Source organism: Furipterus horrens, unplaced genomic scaffold, assembly GCF_987537825.1.
Source record: "Furipterus horrens unplaced genomic scaffold, mFurHor1.1.pri manual_scaffold_6, whole genome shotgun sequence".
NCBI lineage: Eukaryota > Metazoa > Chordata > Mammalia > Chiroptera > Furipteridae > Furipterus > Furipterus horrens.
The window spans coordinates 104,481,183-104,504,351 of NW_028327176.1; the positions used below are offsets into that span (position 1 = coordinate 104,481,183).

Below are 23,169 nucleotides of genomic sequence, written 5' to 3' on the forward strand. Positions count from 1 at the left end.
CAACACCAAGAAAACAATGGTCAAACTCTGTTGTTGTGAAATTGGTGGATGTTATACATTTTGCCCTGGAAATCTCATCACTTACTTACCTGTATCCTGGCTTCACCGAGGCCACTAACAATGCTTTTGGTAGGGACTCCAAGTCTGCCTGCAACGTACCTGAAAGTTTGCCCATACTTTGACCAAAATTCAAGTGGAGAACTGGCATTAGGGACAATCTGCCACCTGTACCCAGGGGTGGCTTCAGTCAGGTCCAAGCCCTCAGCAGCATCTCCAACTTCAAAAAGAAGCCCCCGATTGCCTGTAAGACATGTATACTTCATAAAGACCAGAGAGCATTCCTCCCCAATTTGAGGAACTACTTTACTTCAGATAACAGAGTCAAGATGGTCCAGGTACTAACTAGAAAGCTGAGTCAACTGAGACTCAGAGGTTCTAGAGATAATACAAATGTTCTGGGGAACAGAAAATGCTGCTTGGTGTAGGATTTAGCCTCTTGGAAAAAGGGACTGAATAAAGAATGGTAAAGGGAAATATTTTCAGAGGACCAGAGAAGAGTATGGAGCCCTTTTTAATGGGACTGTCTGGAGAAGAGAATCACCAAGTCCTAGAGAAAATGAAACAAAACAATCAAATGCTGTGGTTGAGTAAAAGGGATCACATGATCACGTACTTGGACTTGATTGTTGAGGAGTGGACTCCAATATCTTTTAAGGTCCAGTTCAGCCTGGGAGTTCTATTCCCTAAAACTTTTCTATTCCCCAGAAAATGGGCAATCCTTACATTTTTCACATGTCATGGCCTCAGTTTGTGGACCCGCACGTAGAACAAATTATGTGACATAGAGTTATTATGTGACATTTTCAGTGATGTTGTACTTATTAACTTGTGTTTTATACTAAGTAAACCCTGAGACCAAAAGCACATGTGCAATCAGTATTGAATATAAACTTGGATTGAGGATAAAAGCTCTGAAATCATACATTTGTGGGTTCAGATTCCAGCTTTGCCACTTACCAAATGTGTAGCTTTGAGCAAATTGTTTAATGCCTTCATTTTCTCATGCATGGGGCCAATAATAAATAGAAATAATAAAGAAAAGACCAAGGGAGCTTGAGTTATATGTCAATTATAGCTCAATAAAGCTGGAAAAAATTTCATCAATTTGACAATTCTGGCCAAAAAAATTAAAAAAAAAAAAACTAAAGGAGTTTGAACTATACACCCAAAGAGCCCAAAATATACTAAGTACTCAATAAAGGACAGCTAGGGTAATTATTATTTTAAACTACTATTACTCCTCATTAATCCTTAAAAGGAGAAGTAGATAAGGAGTAGGCAGAAAAATAAGAGCATATTATCATACCTTACTTGAGGTTTCTCAAGCTCAGCACTATTGACCTTTTGGGTGGGATGACTGTGGGACTGTCCTGTGCATTGAAGGATGTGTAGTGGCACCTCTGGACTCCAGCCACTAGGGGCCAGTAGCACCACCATTTTCCCAGTTGTAATACTAGAAGTTGCCAAATGTACCCTGGGGACCATTGAGAACTACTGCTTTACATAATAATTTGTTCTACCTCTATATAAGAAATTTCCAAGTATCTTCGTAAAAGGCATTGTTAACACTCAAGAACCACTGCATTCAGGAAATTATCCTACCACTACCCAAGCGGCTAAAGCAGAAACCCCTCGAAGATGGGACAGTTCTCCAGTTCCTGACACAGGGAACACACCTTCTCCCCAATAGTTGCTTCAGTGGTTTCCTTGGATGGGAGCTTTCCCTGAGTAAACACTGCAGCTCTGGGACCAGAGAATACCCTGAGCCAAAGCTTTGCATGCATTTCACACATGAATGGCCTTTCTTTAAAGAGCTTTCTCCATCCTGCTGGGTCTCTTTCCTTCCAAGTGCTGAGCTTCTGGAGTTGAGTTTACTGCCTGTAGTTTACTATAAAGTCAGCCCTAAGGTAAGTAATATAATGTGCCACTTGTGGTTCTGGGCTACGTGACACACCAACTGCCCTTATACCTAACTACACTGAGCCTCCAGTTCTAATGCTTACCAGAAAAGTGCTCCAGTGGTATACTTTTAATTTGCAGCCATGAGATGGAAGTTTTAAACAGAGAAGGTCAAGTGGAACCTCGCCTTCTCCATTTCCTCCCACTTCAGCCATAAAACTGGTGGCAACATCACAATACATCCCTACTCTTTAAGTAGTGAGCAGGTGTATCAGGGAAGAAGCAACATTTAAATGCACCCCATTATGCCCCACTTCCTGGCCTTGTCTGATGCTGTCATTATGAGCACGCTCTAATGTTCCCACATAAGTGTCTCAACTGCAGTTATACTTCCAGGATCATGGTCTCCGCTGAACCCCACTGGCCATTCATCTGGCTGAAGCTAGGAGTGCAGTGTCAATGCACATCTGAATAAAGCTAAGAGCCACTCTGAAATGAAAGCCATGACAGTGGTATCATGGCCCCAGAGCTCACTGAGCTAAGCAGTCAAAAGCTGAGACAGAATTCCAACACTTGCATTTCTACTTCCAAGTCTGTCATGGTTGAAATGTAACCACAGGTCATTGAAGAGCCCTGGTCACTTCCTTACCTGCCTGAGGAGCAGTGAGCCTTGCACCTTCTTCTGGAGCCCTAGTGGTGCACGCCATCTTCCTGGGAGACACGTGTTTAACATCACACGGAATGCCTGAGGAGAATTTTCAAAATTAGACAGAGCTATAGGTGTAGATATGAGTATACATACACAAGTTACGTAAGTTTAAGAGTGTATAATAAATGTAAGGTTCCTACTTCGTGGGGGGGAGGGGGTCTAGAACATAATACCTGTGATAAGTGAGGGAATACTGTATAGATTTGATTGCAAGACAACAGGGCCACACTGACATAGACAGGCTCCTATTCTAAGGCAAAGAGCTGAATGTAAATAGTGGAGCAAAAGTTGTCACCAGAACTGCAGGAGGCCAGGGAAGGGAGAGCACAGCGCATAGAGCATAGGGCAGCTTATAAAATCAGAAAGAAAGCAATGCAATGCAATGCCACCCATGGAGGATGTACTGAACCACTCAGCTGAGAGGGTATGTGTGACCATGAGAGTGTGAGGACATGTCCTGCCTCCTTGGTGTCACCAACTGCAGGAGCATCCCACCTGGCAAAACAAAAGGTTCTAGGAAGGTTCCACAAAAGTATTTGCCATGGGAGCATTCCAGAAGAATCTACAGAGCAATTGACTGCCCACCCCGGCTTATCTATACAGAGAGGGCTGAGGGGAGGGAGGGGTTGCCTATTAGTAGGAGCAGACCTTTGTGAAGAGGTAGCTGTGCTTTTCCCTTCTCTGCACTCCCAAGATGGGGACACCGAGGGGATTGCCCATGAATTGTGTGTCTGAAGGACATCCTATTACTGTTACAAGCTTCAGAGCTGCAAGACCACAGTCCCACCTGGTCTGTACCAAGCACAGGTAAAACACCTGAGAGCAGGGTGGCACGATTAGTCAGAAGAGACAAAGATTGCTTCCCCCAACTGTACCCATGCCATTAGAGACACATAATCTCCTAGAGCAGGGGTCCCCAACCTCCAGGCTGCGGACCAATACCTGTTCAGGCCGGTTAGGCTGTTAGGAACTGAGCCACCCAGCATGAGGTGCCCTTGAATCATCCTGAAACCATCCCAGGCCCCCATCTGTGGAAAAACTGTCTTCCACCATACCAGTCTCTGGTGCTGAAAAGGTTGGGGGCCACTGTCCTACAGCATTTAAAACTGTAAACTATTTTCAGCCATTTCAACTTAGTTACCAGCAATGGTAATGCGGACAGGAGTGTCAAAGAAGTTTCCTGTAATTGTGATGTCAGTTCTTCCCCCGAGGCTCCCAGTTTCTGGAAACACAGACAGTATTTCTGTAAGAGAAAAAAAAAGGTAAGCTTCCGAATATAGACCAGGATGTGACCCAGATAATAATATAATAATAGAAACTATCAATAATTTATTTCTTACCTTAACTTTCTAATACGAAGCAACAGTTGAAATTTTTTCAGTAATAGTCATTTAAAATGCATACAATAAAAAAGGACTCATATAACAGTATGTATAATAACATATATTATACAGGATTAATATTTGGAAGGAAAGGGAAATGCAGTCACTCTGGCTGTCAGCAAAAATACCTACATATCATGATACTTTCTTAGGAAATCTGTCTTCTGACCTCAAGGACTCTTTTTACAAGTCACAGACAGGAGGTTATACTTTATGGAGGAATCAACTTTGAATGCACCAGGCAAGGCCTCAGTTTATCCACATGAGTCTGCAATATGCTCTCAGTGAAAGGACTCACACTGTCCTCAGCACCCTTGCACTCCTCCCCATCCTGTGCGCTCCCCACCCCATAGCCCTGCGCTCACCGTTCACACCCGGTTCTCTCATGCTGCCTCCTGGTTGCTTCAAAACGCTACAGGCATATGTCACACAGCCCTAAGAGTGTCACTCTTCCTGACCTGTTCCTCTTCGATGATCAAACTTTGACAGTCCTTTTTATTCCCTCAAGGGGAAAGAGGAGTCATGATCTATGATCAATTGAAGGTACGTAGAAGCTAATCATGAATGGTTACCACTTCCAAATATGAATTTTATCAGGGTATTTCCTATATAACACTTCTGTCTGTGAGACAAAGCAGAGCAGATATGTGGGGGCAAATATGGATCCCCACACTCGACTATTAAAATTCAACACTAATAATAATGACCCCCTTCCTCTCACCTACTATTTTATAATTCTTTTCAACATTCACAGACCACCTACTATGTGGCACAGGGATATAAAGAAGGATACAAAAAAGTTCCCATCCTCAAAGATACTGGCAAAATAAGGATTAACAGGTACACAAAAATATAATTATCATAACTTGGGCTAGTGAAATTAAAAAGACAATACAAAAGTGCCAGGAGAAGTTTAAGTGAAGGGGGGTGGGTAGAGTGGAGTATAAAGAAATTTTTAGAAATGACATCTCAGCTGAAAGTTAAAGAATGAATTAGAACTGGCCAACTGAAGGGAAGAGAAAAGGAAAAGGCGCATTTACTGGGAGTGATAGCCCAATTGCGGAGAGAAGGAACCGCACAGTGCATTTAAGTGTTACTGGAATATAAGAGAGAGATGGAGCTGGAGAAGCAGACAGGGAGGAGGTCAGAGCTTGTACCATTCCCTGTGGGGATGGGAAGCCTCTAGAGGATGGTTAGCAGGGCCTGAGGGGCATCAGATGTGTGAGTGGTGGTAGCTGTTTAGAGCATGACTCAGCAGGGACAAATGGCAGGTCGGGGGCCCCTTGACACTATGGCAGCATGCCAGGCAAGAGATGATGGAGTCCTAAGTTAAGCAAATGGCTAGAGAGAGAGTGGATACATCATATTTAAGAACTATATGGGAGATAAAATTGGTGCAAATTGGTAATTGATTTGATGTGGAGATGAGGGAAGAGAATCCCGAGATTCTTGCTCATCTGCTTCTTTTAACAACTGTTGGAATTAAAAGGACAAACACCATTTTGCCCACTTTATAAATGTTTGTTTGAGGTTCAGAAAGGCTAAATGACTTAACCAAACTGAACTAGTAATTCAATGCAAGCACTTGAGGAGCCCAGCCTTGTGCTTCCTGCAATTGTCCACACCCCCTCTCCCCATAGCCTCCTCTGCTGGGAAGATGCTCTAGTCTGAGAGTACACACCCTGAGAAGACATCGGTACTGGAAGCATGAAATAGCTGTGTGATCAGAGATGCCCGCCAGCCTATCTGACATTCAGGTTCAGTACTGATGGGCAGACTCATAAAGATGCTTGGGGTGTGGCAGAAAGAGTATATTTCCCATAGTATATTGGTTACATGCATAAGATTTAGAACTAGATCTGCACTTTGCAGCACTAGGAGCTTTGGACAAACTACTCTGCGCTCTGAGTCTGTTTCTTCATCTATAAAATTAGGCTGGTATTACCTATGTCAGTTAAATGAAATAAGTATTGAGACCGTATGTAAAACATTCAAGAAGGGCCTGTTGTTCCTCTTGTTGCTGCTGTTACTGTCACCACCACCTTGGGTGATTCTTTAACCTTACTCCAAAAGAGACTATTTATACTGACTGGTTAAAGAAAATAAAGGCAAGGGGTAGAAATTCAGTTTCTGCAGAATTAGGCTATCTAGGGAGTGAATGACATTTGTACCATGGTCGACAAAATTTTTTGTATTTTTGGCAAAAGTAGATTCTGCTGCCCCTGGAATCTGAACCTACCTCACAGGCATTGCTTCAGTGGCTTTGGGATTGTATTCAAGCCTAGAATCCAAGCCACTGTTCTACTACTGAATTGAGTTCAAGATTTCAGACAAGTTTCTAATTTTCAGCATTTATTTTTCAGCATGGAGGTTCACTCATCAATAGCAACACAAGAGCTTAGCATCGGCATCAACAGTCATAAATTGTTGAATGCATGCTCAGAGGTGAGATGCTAAAGGAATTGAAAAGATGTGCTTTTTGATTTTTTTAGTGCTGCCTCTGTTCTGTTATTTTTCAGAACAGAGAACAACGACAGCTTCACTTTCTTTCATCCATCTCCAGAGACTTTGTATAGACATCTATGATTGAGCCTTTTTAACGTAGCAATTAAAATTGACATCCATACAAGCAACCAATTATCACCCAAAACCAAAGGGTCATTCATGATTGTAGGGACAGCTTCATGTGTTAATGGGCATAGAGAAATGGCCTGAAGAAAGGGAAAGAGGGTCCACCCTCCAGTGAGGTGTGGGGGAAGGACTGAGGAGCATAGGGTGAAGGGAATAATACCTGAGTATGTCTGGTACAGGAAAAGGTCCTGTTTAGCACTGATCAGCCATGCATTCTTGTGTACCATTGACCTTCAAAAAAGACAAAATTGTGCTTTGGATGAACAAAGCATCTGAAATGGCATTTTTAAAGATTGGCTGCCTGAAAGGGAAATTGTGAAGTAACCTCCAGTAATCTTTAGAACAGTTTAAATACCAGCTCATTTTGATAGCTGAATGAAGAATGATACCAATGGGGCAAAGTATGTATTCTGGTCTAGAAAATGATTGTGTAAGAATAATAATACCAATTTCACATAGTATCAAAAGCATTAAATGGAATAATTAATGTGAAAGTGCTTGGTATGGAGCTGGTCTATAGTAGATACTCAATAGATACAGTTTTATTCCTTCCTAACTTTTAGAGAGAGGGAGAATATCTAGACACTGGACTGTGTAGCGGGGGGTAACATGTCACCATCACCACTATAAAATCAATATTACCTAGGCAACATACTTATAAGGAAAACATCTGCCAAATTATATAGTGACAGAACATAAGTCACACAGAAAGTAATTTTAAATTCTAATTTATATCTCCATAGCTCTATGAAACTAGCACCCTTTCCATCATAAAATTCCTGGAGTGCTACAATGTATTTCATGAAATTCTGCACTGTTTTAAATTTAGTGTTATGAGATTACTCATGAGATAATTCCCAAAATCTGCACCATCACTACATTAAAATACTTACATAGCCTCAGGATGAGTGCATAGGATACAATTATATTCATGTAAATAAAAGAAATCAAGTGGGTACACAGGGTTGTATTATTCTATTCTGTTCATGCATGTTTGAAACTTTTATTATATAACTTTAAAGAAAGTAAGCATGACAAGAGAGAGATAATACAAGATGAAGATAAATTCAATTACTCCCAGTTACTTACTTTCCTTTGTTAAATACTGAGAAACTAACATTCTGGGAACCTGTAACAAAAAGAAACAGACATTAATACAGGAATCTACTTGATCATCTGGACCAGGCCATTGCTATAACCCAAGGACTCCAGACACCAAGTTATAACCCAAACCTGTAATTTCCTCAATTGTGCGCAAAATAAACACCTCCCAGACTTGCATCATCAACAACGTTGACATCTAACAATAAAAGGACAAATGTAGCCCTGGCTGATGCAGGTCAGTGGATTGGGTGCTGGCCCATGAACCAAAAGGTCACCAGTCAGGGCACATTCTTGGGTTGTGGTCCAGGTCTCCAGTTAGGGACGTGTGAGAAGCAACTGATGGATGTATCTCTAATACATTGATGCTTCTCTTCTTCTCTTTCTCCCTTTCTCTCCTTTCTCTAAAAACAAATAAATAGATAAAAGGAGAAATGTAGTAGCGAAGAGCAGTAAGAGCTCAGTCTTATAGACTTAGACCAACTGAGAAATCCTACTCTACTGGCTACTAGCTTCAGTTACCACCTGTAAAGTGAAAATAATTCCACCAACCTCACAGGTTTATTGTAAGGATTAAATTAGTTTGTATTAAAACTGCTTTACATAGGGTTTTTCAGGGAGTTTTCAACAAATGGTAATTACTGTTAGCATCATCATGAGAACCAATTCTTGAACAGTTTTTCCCAGATGCAGAGAAAGAAATGGATAAAACTTTAGAACTGATATTTCTCAAACGTACCAATATAGTTGCCTTCCACACAGCACTGCAGAGTGCCAAGACCATGGTCTTCCTGAACAGGGTAGCTAGGGAAAGAACGAAAAACCTCAGATGGCAATTACCAGGCACCTCAGAAGTTCTAACTCTTTAGCCATAAAATAAAGTAAAATAATAATAACAACAACAATAGCAAATAAAAGCAAATTAGTCAGAGAAAATTGGTAGATACTGAAAGTATAATGAGGTCATCAGGGCAAATGCTTAGGGTAATACTAACTAGAGCTGTCATCTCATTTGCCAGCAGTAAAATTCACAGTGTGAGAGACAACATTTTACTTACTCCTACTTTCCATTCAGTTCTGTCTTTCCAAAATCTGTTTTATGACAAGGATATCAAATTGTTATTTTTTAAAAAAATCTGTTAGTAAATGTGAATTCCAAAAAGGACAATTCTGAGCAAACAAACTTAAAACACCAGGAAAAAACCACATCACAGAATTTGGCTCTACTAAATTCTAGTCCTAAAAAGCTGAGCCATTCTTGCGATAAACTTAAACAAAGGTCAATCCACTTAGTCCAGAGTGAAGTGAAAACCCAGCATAAATGTTGATTATGTTAACTATAAGCATGTAGACACACATTTTAAAAATTGACATTGAAATCGTCGTCAGCAGCCGTCCGTCTCGAGAGACGATGGTGTAGCTTCTTAAGAGTCTATCTGCACCGCCGAGAATGGCTGTGCAGTCCAACTCGGGAGTGACACGGTATCTGTCTCCTCCCGTGTTGAATCGACATCTTGCGATGACGCTGGAGTGTCCTCTCCAGTGAAGCTGAAGCTACAGAGCCTGGGCAGGGTGATATGGAGGGTCTGCTGTTGCCCATGCAGCAGACCCCCCCTCTCTTCGCAGCTGAAGGGTCCAAGGGAAAGACGGAGTCAATACAGCTTGGCTTCAGGTGCGCCGCAGGAGTTGCCGGTGTTGACTACAACGTCAAACCGCCTTAGGGACTCCGGCTCCGGATTTTCTGTCGGGGTTTACTCCCTTAGCCTTTCCCCTGAAGAGGTATGCCGCAAGGCAGCGGAGGTTTTTTGGAGTCAGAGTTTTCCTTCTCTGATGTGCCCTGACTGGAAGATCGAACCAGCGACACTTAGCTCGCAGGCCGACGCTCAATCCACTGAGCTAAACCAGCCAGGGCATTGACATTGAAATAAATAAATGAATTTTAGTTGCTATGTTCTTTAGCGAGTCATCATAGTATAGTGATTAAGAGCATGAATTCTCGAGTCTGGTTAATCAGCCAGAGTTCAAATCCTAGCTCTGCCATTTTATCTTTGTGAGACATTGGGCAAGTTCCTTAACCTCTCTATGCCTCAGTTTCCTTATCTGTAGAGTGAGACTAATAACTATATGTAAAGCATTAGAGCAGGGCTTGATCTACTGTAAACAGTTAGTAGATAGTAACTATTGTTTTCAAGAATGCTTTCAGAATTCACCTCAGTTTGCATTTTGAATCAATCACCATGTAATTTCCAGTAACTCTAAAGATAAAGCATTCAACAGTTATGGGTAATTTATATTTAAAAATAGCTCTGTGTGTGTGTGTGTGTGTGTGTGTGTCCAGGTGGAAGAACCTAAAAGCATATATGTTCGCAAAAAAAAAAAAAAAAAAAAAGACACTCACCAGCTTCCTGTCTGCCTGTTTATAAGAGAGCAAGGAGTAACCCATTTATCTCCTTGAGCTTCCAAAATCAATGGGCTAGATTTAAAAAGGGGTAGAAAAGACAAGAGACAATAATAATACAATGTTTCCAACAAATATTCCAGGCAAAACTCAGAGGAAACATTGTTACAAACATTCTCCTCTGGATTTATGGGGCATTACTGCAGGTGGCTGAAGTCTGTCCCCTGAGTATGTGCTGAAATGAATTCTCAGCCTGAAGGTAGGGGTGCACAACACCGTTTCATGGTTCATCCTTTCACACTGCAAAAAAGAGAATTTATTCTCTCCAAAAAAAATCTTTATCATATCTACATTGACTGTGGGCGGTCTACGCAAAGCTATTGTGGAGTTTATGCCTTTGTCCCCCTTCTCAAAGATGGTACCCCAACCAAGGCTGAGATGGGACCAAATAGTGAATACGGCATATTGCCAAAGGTGTGCTTTGGGCATCTATCTTTCACAGGAAAAATAATTTTCTTTCAAGACAAGTTGACCATTATTTAATGCTAGAAATGTAGGTCTTGTGAGTAGTCAAATCCTGTTATCTTAGACTAGGGAAGAAACAAAGAGAGGAATCAGAACAGGGGAGGGTGCCCCATCCTATCCAGGAACAAAGGAAAAAATGGACATAGTATATAGAATCTATTGAGCCAAGCATATAGTAAAATTATGTTCCTTCTACTTTATAAATTCTCACTGTAATGACTTCATAGGTTCAATAACCATCATTCTTAGAGCTTCCCACAAACATCACAACTTCAAAACTCCCTTCTTGTTCTCCCTTCTTCCTAGCATGGATGATTTAATAGTAACACATTCCGTTTTTCTTAAATCTCCAATGAAAAAAGTCCTGTTGACATTCTAATCACTCCCAGAAAATATTGAAGACTCAACAGCTTTCAGTAACTTCTTCCATAGTTCCTCTGATCACACTAACGGAATTTCTAACTGCACAAATGGATAACAACCAAGCAAGGAAGTTAATGGTCTTTTGGGTTTACACATCATTTTATAAAAAATTTATTTCATCCTGAGAAACAATGAGTGGAGGGTAGAAATCAAAAAGGCAAATCCACAGATGCAGTTACAGTACAATTCACACTGAGCCCAGAGTGAGTAGTTGTCAGTAAATAAATAGACAAACTTAATCGACCAGTCACATGACATTAACAAAGTTTGCTGAAGCCTAGTTCACCAGGGACCATAAAGTGCAGAGAAGAAAATAGCAATTCTGTACCAACTGCTTACAATTTACTGCTATTGGGAAAGCTGGCCCCTGGAAACAATACAGCACATTTGTAACTAGTCATACATCAAAACAAATACACTCTTACCTATCAATGTACTCGGCATCAGAATCAAAGGTTTCTAATCTTCCAGTGATAATCCGGCCATACACATGTATTAGTTGTCCTGTTTTGAGAAGATTTTTTTAATTGAATACATCTAGCTCAAACTCTAAATGTATAACAAACTGTATTTTTTTTTTTACATCTACTCAATATGACCAAGTTGATCATGACTCAGAATGCTTACTTTTTTATAAACTGTACAGCAGGAAAAGACCACAAAATATAATCCAGTGACTGACACTAGAAAGGCTAAAATAACAAATTATTGCAATCATAGACTTAATGGTCTATGTGTGGAGCATAGAAGAAATAATGGGTCTTTCTCATCGTCCCTTGAAGTATGAGACTTTCAAGAGAGAGGCCAATTTTCATACATTGGCCCATCCCGCTTGTTTGCCTGTAAACCATCTACCCATTGTAGGACTTAAGAAGAACATGCCTTGGGATGCTCCACTCTTCATGAGACTTTCCTCTGGAAATTGGCTAATATGAACACACTTGTGATAAGAGGGGGCTCATATCACATGATCTGGATGGGTATGCAAGGATACTAAAACTTTTTTCCATATCTCAGAGTATAAAATATAAGTACTATGATTGACCCAAATGGAAAGGAACTAAGAGAGGGAACATGAGATAGAAGCAGAATTATGGCTTAAAGGATGGATAATTGCGTGTCTTGTTCATTTCATAAATGTGCTCATGTTCAAAGATAGGTCAAATTGGGGATTCACAAACATTGGATGACTTCTGCTGGGTTTCCTCAATGTGACTTGCAGGACTTTCCATTGGGTATTAAGTTTTTCCTTAATACTCCTCTCTTTTGAGTTCATAAGAGTGAAGTTACAGGCATCAGCAATCTCCTTTCAGCAAGGGGCCCTTCAGTACTACCCCAGCCCCTCTGCTTATAGGGGTTGGGAAAGAAATCTAAAGTAGCCCCTTCTTTCTCAGACACTTTGGGAGCTCCTACATGAACTGACCACTTCCATAGTTGAAAAACACCAAAACTCAGTTCTGTGGAACTGTGTGAGGCACATTTTTAGCAAATAAACCACGGCAAGGTGAAGATGTTAAAGATCACCAAACAACCCCACAACCTGGAAGAGTGTATCTCCCAAAGAATTGCAGAATTTAACCTGTATGCTGTCATCTTTCAGCATCACACACAGTATTTAGAGGTGAGAGAGGTGTTGGTTAATGAGGTAAAACTTCAAAAATGGAGAAGTAAAGGGTACCTATTGGGTTCAGGAGGTCAGTGAATTCAGAGGACTTTGAGTCTCTTCATGGCCATGAAAGAACATTACCAAGAAATTGTTACTTTCACATTGTGCTTGCATTTTATTAATGCAAAGTGATTATTTTCCTGCACTCATTCAATGACTGGCGCTAAAACAACGGGAACCTTACCACTACTTCATAGGTGAATGGCAGAAAGAGAGGAAACCTAATGACTTTAAGGTTGCAGAATTGGCAAAAACCTATCATCTGAAGGTCTCTGCTACTGCCAACAATTGACAAAACAATTCTTTTTCATCTTAGTAGGGTTAAATTATCTATTTCCTGACTTGTATCGACATGATTTCTATCTTTGATGAGCACAATTTTAGCAACTTAACATGTTCTAAAAATTAAGAATTCTGGTGAGTGTCTGTTTTGCTTCTTTAAAAAAAAAAAGAGCTCAACAAAATCTGACAAATGGCTAAGCCAGACCACAATGCCGGAGGATTCTGTGTCACAGCGAACAACTGTTAACCACATATAAAAATTCAACTGCTCATAAAATGCCATTTCTTCTGTTCCTACCACCTCCCCCATCTCCCTGGCTGCTACTCTGGGCAAGCTTCCCAAATGAAACAAGAGTAATGATCTGGAAAGTGATTTCAAAGATGCAGTGAGGTGGATCCTGCCTGGAGGGACCACTCCAAGCAGGCCAGTCACCAATTGTTCCCCCAGAAAGTGAAGAAGACAGTGTGTAGAAGTCAAACTCAGTGGGGCAAATGGGCTTGACATATCTGGGTATCAGCTAACATCCCATTGCACACTTCTATAGGCTGGCTCGTTCCTCATCCCTCACCCTAATGAGACTTCTGCCATCTAAACAGGAGCTTTCTAACACCAGAGCAGCGGAAATCCATATGTCTATGTCTGTATGTGATTTTCATAGAACACATCCTTTTTTTCTGTTGTTTTTCTATTACAGTTGCCCCACTTTTTCCGCCATTGCTCCCCCCACCAGCACTCCCCTTCTCCCACAGTCAATCCCCACCTTATTATCCATGTCCATGGGTTATTTATACTAGTTCATTGACTAGACCCTTCCCTTACTTACCCTCTTCTCTCCTTCCCCCCTGGTAACTGTTATTCTGTTCCTTGTTTACATGACTCTGGTTCAATTTTGCTCATTTGTCTGTGTTATTCATTAGTTTCCTGTATTAGGTGATATCATATGGTATTTTTCTTTCTTTGCCTGGCTTATTTCACTAAGCATAATTCTCTCTAGTTCCATCCATGTTGTCACAAATGGCAGGAGTTCTTTCTTTCTTTCTGCTACATAGTACTCCATTGTGTAAATGTACCACAGTTTTTTGATCCACTCATCTACAGATGGGCACTTAAGACTGTTTCCAGCACTTGGCTATTGTAAATAGCGCTGTCTCTTTTTAATGACACATTATCATGTCCTGATTATTCAGGCAAATAGAAAGAAACAGATCTGTGAATAACCTGCATTAGTAAAAATTTATATTCTTTAGGATATAATTTAAATACACACATACATAATCTGTGTCTATACACACACACACACTTACACTTTTTAGTAACTCACACATTCATTTTGATATTCTTGAACAGTAAAGCCATTCAGAACAAATAGTCAGTTTTTTCATTTATACACAATCACATATTTAAAAATGTGGCAACATGTATTTTCATACTTATACCATCTGGAAACCCTGAACAAAAGAAAAACCTAAAATAGATGTAAATATTTGCCAAGAATCAGACAGCAAATTATATATAATCCTAGCTATGGTTATGATTTAGTTTTAAAGTGGGTTTAGCAGTTCCTGAATCTTTTAGTAGCAATTCCTTCTTTAATGTAAAGCCTCAGCTTTCCCTTCTTTTCTTCTATCCTCTTGGCCTTTGCTTATCTGTGAGCCAACTCATGAACAAACCCCCAGGATGAGGATCAGAGTCAGTGGTCTTCATGTGGTACCCAACACTGCTCAACACAGGACAAAATGTTGAGCACATGGGCCCACTCTGATTTCCTACTATCTAGGTTCAAATCTCAGCTGTACACTTATTAGCAATATGACTTTAGGCAAGTTAGTTAACCTTTTGGTATCTCATTACCTCATTTGCAAAATGGAAATAATAATAGTTCCTATATCATCAGGTTCTTGTGATGATATAATAATATAATATATGCCAAAAGCTTGAACAAAACCTGGCTCACAGTTTCAATAAAGCTTTGCTATTATTGGATAATTATAAAGTTACGAGCAATGATGATTCCTATTTTCTCCATTCTCCAGCAGCACCTGGTTTGATTTTGCAGGCCTCTTTTTCTTTTCATGTTCTGATTCCTTTTGTTATCAGTGAACTAAAAGAGCAAAAGTGCCCAGAGGTGAAACGAAACCAGGTTAAAAATAAAACAGAGATTGACACTTATTTTCAAAACCACATCAGAGAAGACTGCTAAAATTTCCCATTTACGGAGACCACCCACCTGGAGAGAAGTGTTTGCAACAAGCTTTGGTGAAGGAATTCACAATTAGTCCTGTTTCAGTAGTTTTCTTACCTGGAACTCCACTTGGTGGATTAACTTGGTAAACAATGGGTGTCTGTGCCCTGGAAAACTGTTTTGAAAATGTTATCACAAGTGAGCATTTCATTAGAATATCACATTCACAAAAACGCAGGAAGGACAAGCCATTCCTTATAGAACATTCAGCTAAGGTAGTAACTGATACATTTCCTCAAATCACCTTAAAAGTATTTTTTCCCTTCATAATATTTCTGTGAAGCAGAGATGGGAGATATTATTATAGCTCTTCCATAGATGAGGTAAAGAATTCAAGAACAGTCATAAGACCTCTCTCGTACCCTACTGCCCAAACCTGAACAAGCCTGTTTCTACCTGCCAGACCCAGAAACACGTTTTACCAGAAGGAAAGGTAGGTAGGCCACACTTACAAATACCAACCTTTCAATTCCATTATCATAACTTGGTATCCTGGGGACTTAAAAGTGTTTTTTCTACCCAATAATTTCCTTATTTAAGTTTAAAGGATGGCAACTTAAGCTATTATTATTAGCCAGTATGAGGGTAGGGATGAGCAAATAACAAAAAGTTGGAAGTTGGAGAGCCACACAAGTGAGGTGTTTCTTAAGAAAATGGAAGGTGCCTGGGAGGAAAATGATTCAAACGATTCAAGGAATGGGAGGCCTCATTACTCTACAAGAAGAAGCACTGATAGAAAAGGAAAGCTTGTGGAAGCCTGGTCAGGGAGTCCCAGTCACTCGGCAATGCCCCTCCCTCCAGAGCACTTCATCTGCTAACCAGAAACTTCACAAATCAGGGACAAGGCCTGACAAGGTCACTGCTGTATCCCTGTGCATAGCCTGGTAGGTAGAAGACATTGAAATTTTGGGGAGTGAATGACGTGACCCCATCTGAGATGATGGATACACTGTGTAAACAGAGAGAATGAGACCATTTCAAGAATTCTCTCTTGCCTCTAAGCATCTGGGTTAGTCCCAGATCAGCCATTTCACAGTTGGGGCCACTATGAAGAAACAAAAAGGCATAACAATAGACTGGGAGGTCAAGGTGTGACAGATGAGCTAATGGCTCTCCCACAAAGAGACCTCCTCCCCCAAACTCTCTAGCTGCCTAAACCACCATTGCCATTCTCTACAACCTGCAGCGCATGCCATTTGCAAAACAAAGACAGCAAATTGTTTTGCCTGGTCTGCTTCCAGCACCCCAGGAGTCCACCCTCCCAGGGAGAATATTATCAAAGAATAACTCCCTTGTTAATCAACAACCCTAATCAGAAATCAAAAACCAACAGACATTTCTGCAAAGCTGATGATGGCTTGGCAAGTGCAATTTTAAGTATTGATCCTCACAGCTGTGCCGTCTGCCACCAAGACTAATTTCCTCCCTTTCTAAAGAAAAGGGTTAGAAAATAGTTCACAGAAAATATGTAGAGTCAGGGGTCAAAATAAGAATGTGGTGACCTCACTGGTTGGGAGCTGGCTCCAATCTCACCAAAAGGTAAAGATTAATGAAATTCCACATACACCTGCCAAACACATAATCCCCACCCCCCACCCCCTGCTCACAGCCTCTTTCTGCACCCAGGCCTTTATCTCCCACTGGTGCACCCTTCATAACATGGTCATTTCCATTGGAACTTTATTATAAAAGCCTATGGCAATGTAAGAAATGTCCAAACCTGTAAGAATTTATACGAGTTTATTTGAGTCAAATTGATAACAATTGCTGTGAAGTAAAAACTCAAGGGGTTGAGAAAATGCTTCAGAGAATGGCATTTCCGTACACTGCTTTATACATTACAATCAAAAGAGAGGATGTAAGTGGGTTACATGAAATCCATTGGTGATACATTAGGGAGGCGGGAGAAAGCAAAGTGGGGAAACTTCTGGGAATGTAAAATGATAGATGCATACTTTTCCACACAGGTGTACAGGACAGTTAACAATCAACAATTAACTCAATAAAAATGAGCAGATTTGTGATCTCCGCTTTGGTGCTCTGGTGCAATATCTGTGCTTTGAGGGGTCAGGAAAAAGGAACTTACTTTGATATTACATAGGTTTGTTATTGTAGATGCAAAAAGACAATAGACAGGCTTAAGTAAGGTAAAGGTTTGTTACTGGCAGTATTTAGCTAGAAAAGAGAGCCAAGGGAACTAGACATTGAGTTTAACAAACTGGAAAGCATAAACCTGCTTGCTAGCCAGGAAGCTATAGCTTCACGCTCCAGGGGATTACAGCACTTCTCCAAGAGGATGGATACCACTCCCTTCCCCCTTCCTTCAGTACCAGATTGTGGTTGGGAAAGGGGAAGGCAGGCACATGCACAATAGAAGTCAAAATCGCACATGGGGACGTTCTAGAACAAAGAGGCCCATCAGTCTAGCCTGGGGAAAGAAGGAATAGGTTGGGAGGAGGATCTATCTGAAGCCTGTAGAAGTTTGAGATGTTGGTTGGTCATCTTGATAAAGCACCTGGTCCATCCCAAGCCCAAGCTAATAAAATCCCAGGGGAACAAAGAAGTACTCTTTCTCTCTCTCTTGCCTTGGTGACCCACACTCATCCCCTGCATTCATGTGTCCTCTCTCCATGGTCTTGTGGCCCCACCAGCCACATGGCCCATGGCCATGCAACTCCACACACAGGCTCCAGGAGGAGAAAGTCTAGAATGGACTACAACTGGAAACACACACTAAGCTAGCTGGATGCTGGATTGGACTGTATTTTGACATGGAGCATAAAGAAGGCAGTGGCCTTCTTCCCGGTCCTACTAAAAACAAGACTGGACTTTTTCCATGGTGAGACAAATGACAATGGAACATTTGGAAGCCAGAAGGGGAACTCCCTTAATTGTACGTTATCAATAACCTGTTCCACAGAACCACATTCTTCCGTGCAGGTCTTAGGAAATTCTTTTTCTTGAGATACCACAAGAGCCCCTCCTCTACTGATAAAGTTGGCACTTCAGCACTACCAGAATGACTTTTATCAGGGAAAATTCTAGCCTATGACATGACTACCTGCTATAAACTGCTTTTAGTTAGTAAGTTTTAATTTAAGATCATCCTTTGTGGTTACTATAGGTCTCTGAGTTAATAAGCCCACCACGCAGGCCTCCCCTGAGCTTGTCAGGTTTAGTATGTGGCCTCTTTTTGTCAACATTCATGAAGTGGATTAATGGTTACTGCTCCTTCACACAAATGTTAGAAGCTGAGGCAGATGGAACAATGGAGTCCAGACCAACCAAGGAAACATACCTCTTGATTTCCAACTTGAAATATAAAATCTATCATTCGGTCTGTAAGCCTTCCATCAGAAGTGTGTGGGGGTGAATCGAGTGATTCCTTCATCACTCCCTCCCAATTCCTCAGACTATGTTGGGGCAGGGCTCAGAGCTCAACCTCAAAACAGGCTTCACTTGTGATTCTCTCTGAGCTGACACAACATAAAATGGTACATTTCTAAGAGAAACAAGCTCCCGGTCACCCACCAAGCTAGAGACATGACAAAGTGAAAAATTAATGAGCTTCCAAATCAAGCTTCCCGCATGCTGATCCTTGAGACAAAGTCAGAGCAAGATTGGGGGTGGGGAGGGAGGAAAAGCAGGGGATTAGAATGACAAAGCCGCAGCCACCAGCTGTTGGATAAACCTTCTGTGAGTTGTTGAACTTGTCAGTGCCTGCAGCAGGCTCTTTGGAGTGGACCGACAAGATGGAATTAATTTTTAATACTCATGGTTCCCCCAGTCCCAGTCCCAAAACAAAGAGACACACCGTGTTTCATTTAGCTTGGAATGCTTCTCATTAACTGCATCTCCCAGTGATTTTTCATCAACATGCCAAGCTGGTGGAACTACTGAAGGACTTGTTTGCTTTAATGTGCAATTTTTGAAACTATTTCTCTTCTTTCCCCTAGCTCTCCCTTCCAATCTTTAATTAGTAGGGAAATTACTATCTGGGGTGAAAGGACATCAAAACTCAAAGCAGCATGCATGGCGATTAAGGTGCATGCTCAGCCATCTCTTTTGTTACACTCACGGAGACCATGTAGAAGTGGTGGTGTGGGTCTTAATAAGAAAAAATAATTTTTTTTCTTTCTATGCCTGTATGCAGAAGAAAAATTCTGGAAGAGAAGATTTCTTGAAGTGAGAAACAAGTTGGTAGATGTGAATTGACAGCAAATTCCTAAATTGTAAATCATATTAAAGATAAATTTAGAAGTTGAAGTCTTGTTCTAAAGGAGCATTAATTAATGGCTGAATTGTACTTTTATAAACTGAGGCACCCTATGAGAAGTACCACCATGTCAAAGAAACACTGGCAAACCTCTGCCTTTTTAGGAGAAGTCTAGGACACAGACTTTCAGAGGTTAAAGCTTGGTGTAAAACTTATCTGAAACGGATGGCAGACTGAAACAAACAAAATGAAGCCTCAGTATGCATACTGAGTCTCTAAAATATTCAGGCATATTAGCTCAAAATAAATCTCTCTCTCTCTCTCTCTCTCTCTCTCTCTCTCTCTCTCTCTCTCTCTCTCTTTCCTTTTAACTCTGAGCTTGAAGGAGAATTCCACCAGCCCTTTACTCTAGGATTAGAAAGAGTACAGAGGAAGTACAGAGGAAGACAGAAGTTGGGTCCCTGAGTCTCTTCACCAAGCTCAGACTCAGGATGATCACAGCTCTATAACGAAATACTGATGTAAACTAGTTATCTTTGTGGCTCCTCTGTGGGCTTCAGTTTAGGTGGGGGTCAGAGTCAGACGCAGGTTCAAATCCTAGTTCTGCCATTTAATACCTGGGCAAATTATTTAACCTTCCTGAGCCCCAGGTAGCTCATCTATAAAACCAGGATAACAAATAGCCACCCCATAAAATCATTGTGATTGTTAAATTAATGTACATAAAGCACAGAGTTTGATACATAAGCACTCTAATCTTACCTTTTATTACTACAGTCTCAGAAATCTCATAACTATCATCTACCTTTCCTCTTATACTGGCAAAGCAGATTCCATGCCTCATTTATAACTTGCTTGTTGATAGCACAAGCATACCCTCAGACCAAGCAAACCCATTCCTCCATCCTTAGAACCCACCTTGAAAGTAGAGCTGTCCAGTAATCCTGGAGTTGGGCTGCCTACCACTTGCCCCCCAGAGTGCACTTCCAGGTGGTAGGTGCCCTCGTGTGCTTCAGACAGCAGAGATCTGAGGGCAGAAAGTGGAAATTCTTGTGAATCAAAAACTGAATTGCCACAGCTAGCAGCCCCACTGGACCACTTCAGATTTCCTCCCTGCACCTTGTGAAGCACAACTAACCTGAGAATTCCTATATTTCATTTTTTACCTCCTTGATATTCATCTACTAGACGCTAAAGATTGGATCCTTCAGCAAGATAATTTTTTAAATTAAAAATTACTAAAATTCAAAATAATTCTGTCCTGGTTCTTAGAATCATAGGTTCACAGGACTTTCAGAGTTGGAAGTGATGTTGATAGATAATCTAATCATAGTGTCCATTTTTTTTTTGCCCTGGCTGGTTTAGCTCAGTGGATTGAGCGTCGGCCTGCGAGCTAAGTGTCGCTGGTTCGATCTTCCAGTCAGGGTACATCAGAGAAGGAAAACTCTGACTCCAAAAAACCTCCGCTGCCTTGCGGCATACCTCTTCAGGGGAAAGGCTAAGGGAGTAAACCCTAACAGAAAATCCGGAGCCGGAGTCCCTAAGGCGGTTTGACGTTGTAGTCAACACCGGCAACTCCTGCGGCGCACCTGAAGCCAAGCTGTATTGACTCCGTCTTTCCCTTGGACCCTTCAGCTGCGAAGAGAGGGGGGGTCTGCTGCATGGGCAACAGCAGACCCTCCATATCACCCTGCCCAGGCTCTGTAGCTTCAGCGTCATCGCAAGATGTCAATTCAACATGGGAGGAGACAGATACCATGTCACTCCCGAGTCGGACTGCACAGCCATTCTCGGCGGTGCAGATAGACTCTTAAGAAGCTACACCATCGTCTCTCGAGACGGACGGCTGCCGACGACGACGAGTGTCCATTTTTAAAAAATGACAATTCTGGTTAGATTAAGAGACATGTGTGAATGGCAGGTTAAGGACAAAGTGGGGCTTGAATCCTAGACTCTTCCAAACAAAAGGCATTGATTTTACTTGTTGCCAGAAAAATTCTTGACTTCATAATCATCTAAGCAGTCCATATGCACTGTACCTACCCATCGAGAGAATCCCAGGCCTTCTCTCCTCTTTTCATGAATATTATATTAATTTCTTTTCCTCTTCAATGCTATTTATATTGATTTTTATAAGGAAAATATGATGAATAAGGAGCTAGATCTAAGAAGTGCTTCCCATCCAAACTTCTCATACTTAAATCTCTGCTGTCCAGTGTGTTGGCCACTAGCCATACATGTTTACTGAGCATTTAGTCCCAACTAAGATGTGCTCTAAGTGTAAAATATACAATGAATTTTGAAGAGTTAGTGTACAAAAAAGAATATACAATATCTCATTAATAACTTATGTATTGACTACATATGAAATGACAATATTTTGAGTTATTAAAATTAGTTTCTCTGTTTTTTTATTGACTTTTTTATGTGGCTACTAAAATATTTTAAATCACATTTGTGTCTCATATTACATATTGGTTGAGCAATGCTGATTTAGATGCTCCGTTGACTGTTTTTGTGAAAGCAGATGTATCTTTTTATGATAATGAATATGACAGTATTTCATTAATGATAAATTATACTTTTTTTTAACATTTGAATGTTAATTGAACTTGATAGTCATCTTCCAGTGAATGATTGCACTGAAAAAAATTAATATTCCTCTTTCTCTAAAAACATGATATAAAATCAATGGTGGATCTTAAAATGTTTCATATCTTGGGACAGATAAGATAAAAATTAAACTTTCAGAGCTTTGACTTTTTCATAGCAAGTTCTTATGGAATGCACATGCCCACATATATCACAAAACCTAAAGAAAACATAAAGCCTAGTGTTAAAACCATAGTAATGCTATAAAAAGTTCAGTTAAAAAGACATCCATTGAGCATCTTCAAATTACAAAAAATTATGCTAAACACCATAAGGACTTCAAGGATGGAGTTGAACATGTCATCAAAGCATTTAATTCCATAAGGGTGAATCTGACAAGTGCACAACTGACGTAAGTTTCCATGAGGAAACAGAGCCACTAAGGCTGCATATGCTACGCTTTTGTGTAAATTATGAAAAGACTCCCCCCTTCAGAAAATAAATTGCACACATGTGTGCATAAACATACACACACTCTTTGTGGATAAATTACTGGAAGATGCTCCCTCCACAAAGCTGTTGCAACCATTGCCTGGATTTCAGCCCCTATATGTCCCCCTTTCAAAGAAAGGAAAGAGCCCACTCCATGGATGTTCAGGAAAGAGGTGGCATTTGGAATATGGTTGATTAGGATTTCAACAAGAAGAGCTGGAAAGGGGGATGGGGCGGTCTTTCTGAAAAAGGGAACAGAAAACAAAAGGAAATGACAATGTTCTTTTTCTCAACCAATGACTCACTTTTGTGCAGCATCTCTTAACGTGAGTAAAGAAGGAATGAACTAGTGTCGACTTCACAGTTCAACAGAAACGTGAGTAAAACAATAGACTACCAGAAACACTATACAAGTCATACTAAACTTAGCAAACACACTGACAACTAAAACAAATTTCCTTCCTAGCTGATTTTGAGTTTATGCACAATCATTACAATTATGACTATTCCAAAAGATGAGTTCTTTACATGGCAAAATGGCATCATTTAT

General features: G+C 40.7%; 1 protein-coding gene across 1 annotated transcript in view; it reads right to left on the bottom strand.

The window, feature by feature from the left end:
• The window catches only part of PKHD1 (PKHD1 ciliary IPT domain containing fibrocystin/polyductin), a 440,427-nt gene that overhangs the window by 414,457 nt on the left and 2,801 nt on the right, over positions 1 to 23,169 (bottom strand). Inside the window, exons 4-13 of the mRNA XM_090282575.1 lie at positions 20,454 to 20,562; positions 15,377 to 15,434; positions 11,554 to 11,632; positions 10,181 to 10,255; positions 8,522 to 8,586; positions 7,771 to 7,810; positions 6,842 to 6,912; positions 3,810 to 3,911; positions 2,609 to 2,704; positions 160 to 301 (exon numbers count right to left, since the gene is read on the bottom strand). Coding sequence (XP_090138701.1) covers positions 160 to 301; positions 2,609 to 2,704; positions 3,810 to 3,911; positions 6,842 to 6,912; positions 7,771 to 7,810; positions 8,522 to 8,586; positions 10,181 to 10,255; positions 11,554 to 11,632; positions 15,377 to 15,434; positions 20,454 to 20,562 — 837 coding nt within the window. The remainder of the gene's footprint in view (positions 1 to 159; positions 302 to 2,608; positions 2,705 to 3,809; positions 3,912 to 6,841; positions 6,913 to 7,770; positions 7,811 to 8,521; positions 8,587 to 10,180; positions 10,256 to 11,553; positions 11,633 to 15,376; positions 15,435 to 20,453; positions 20,563 to 23,169) is intronic.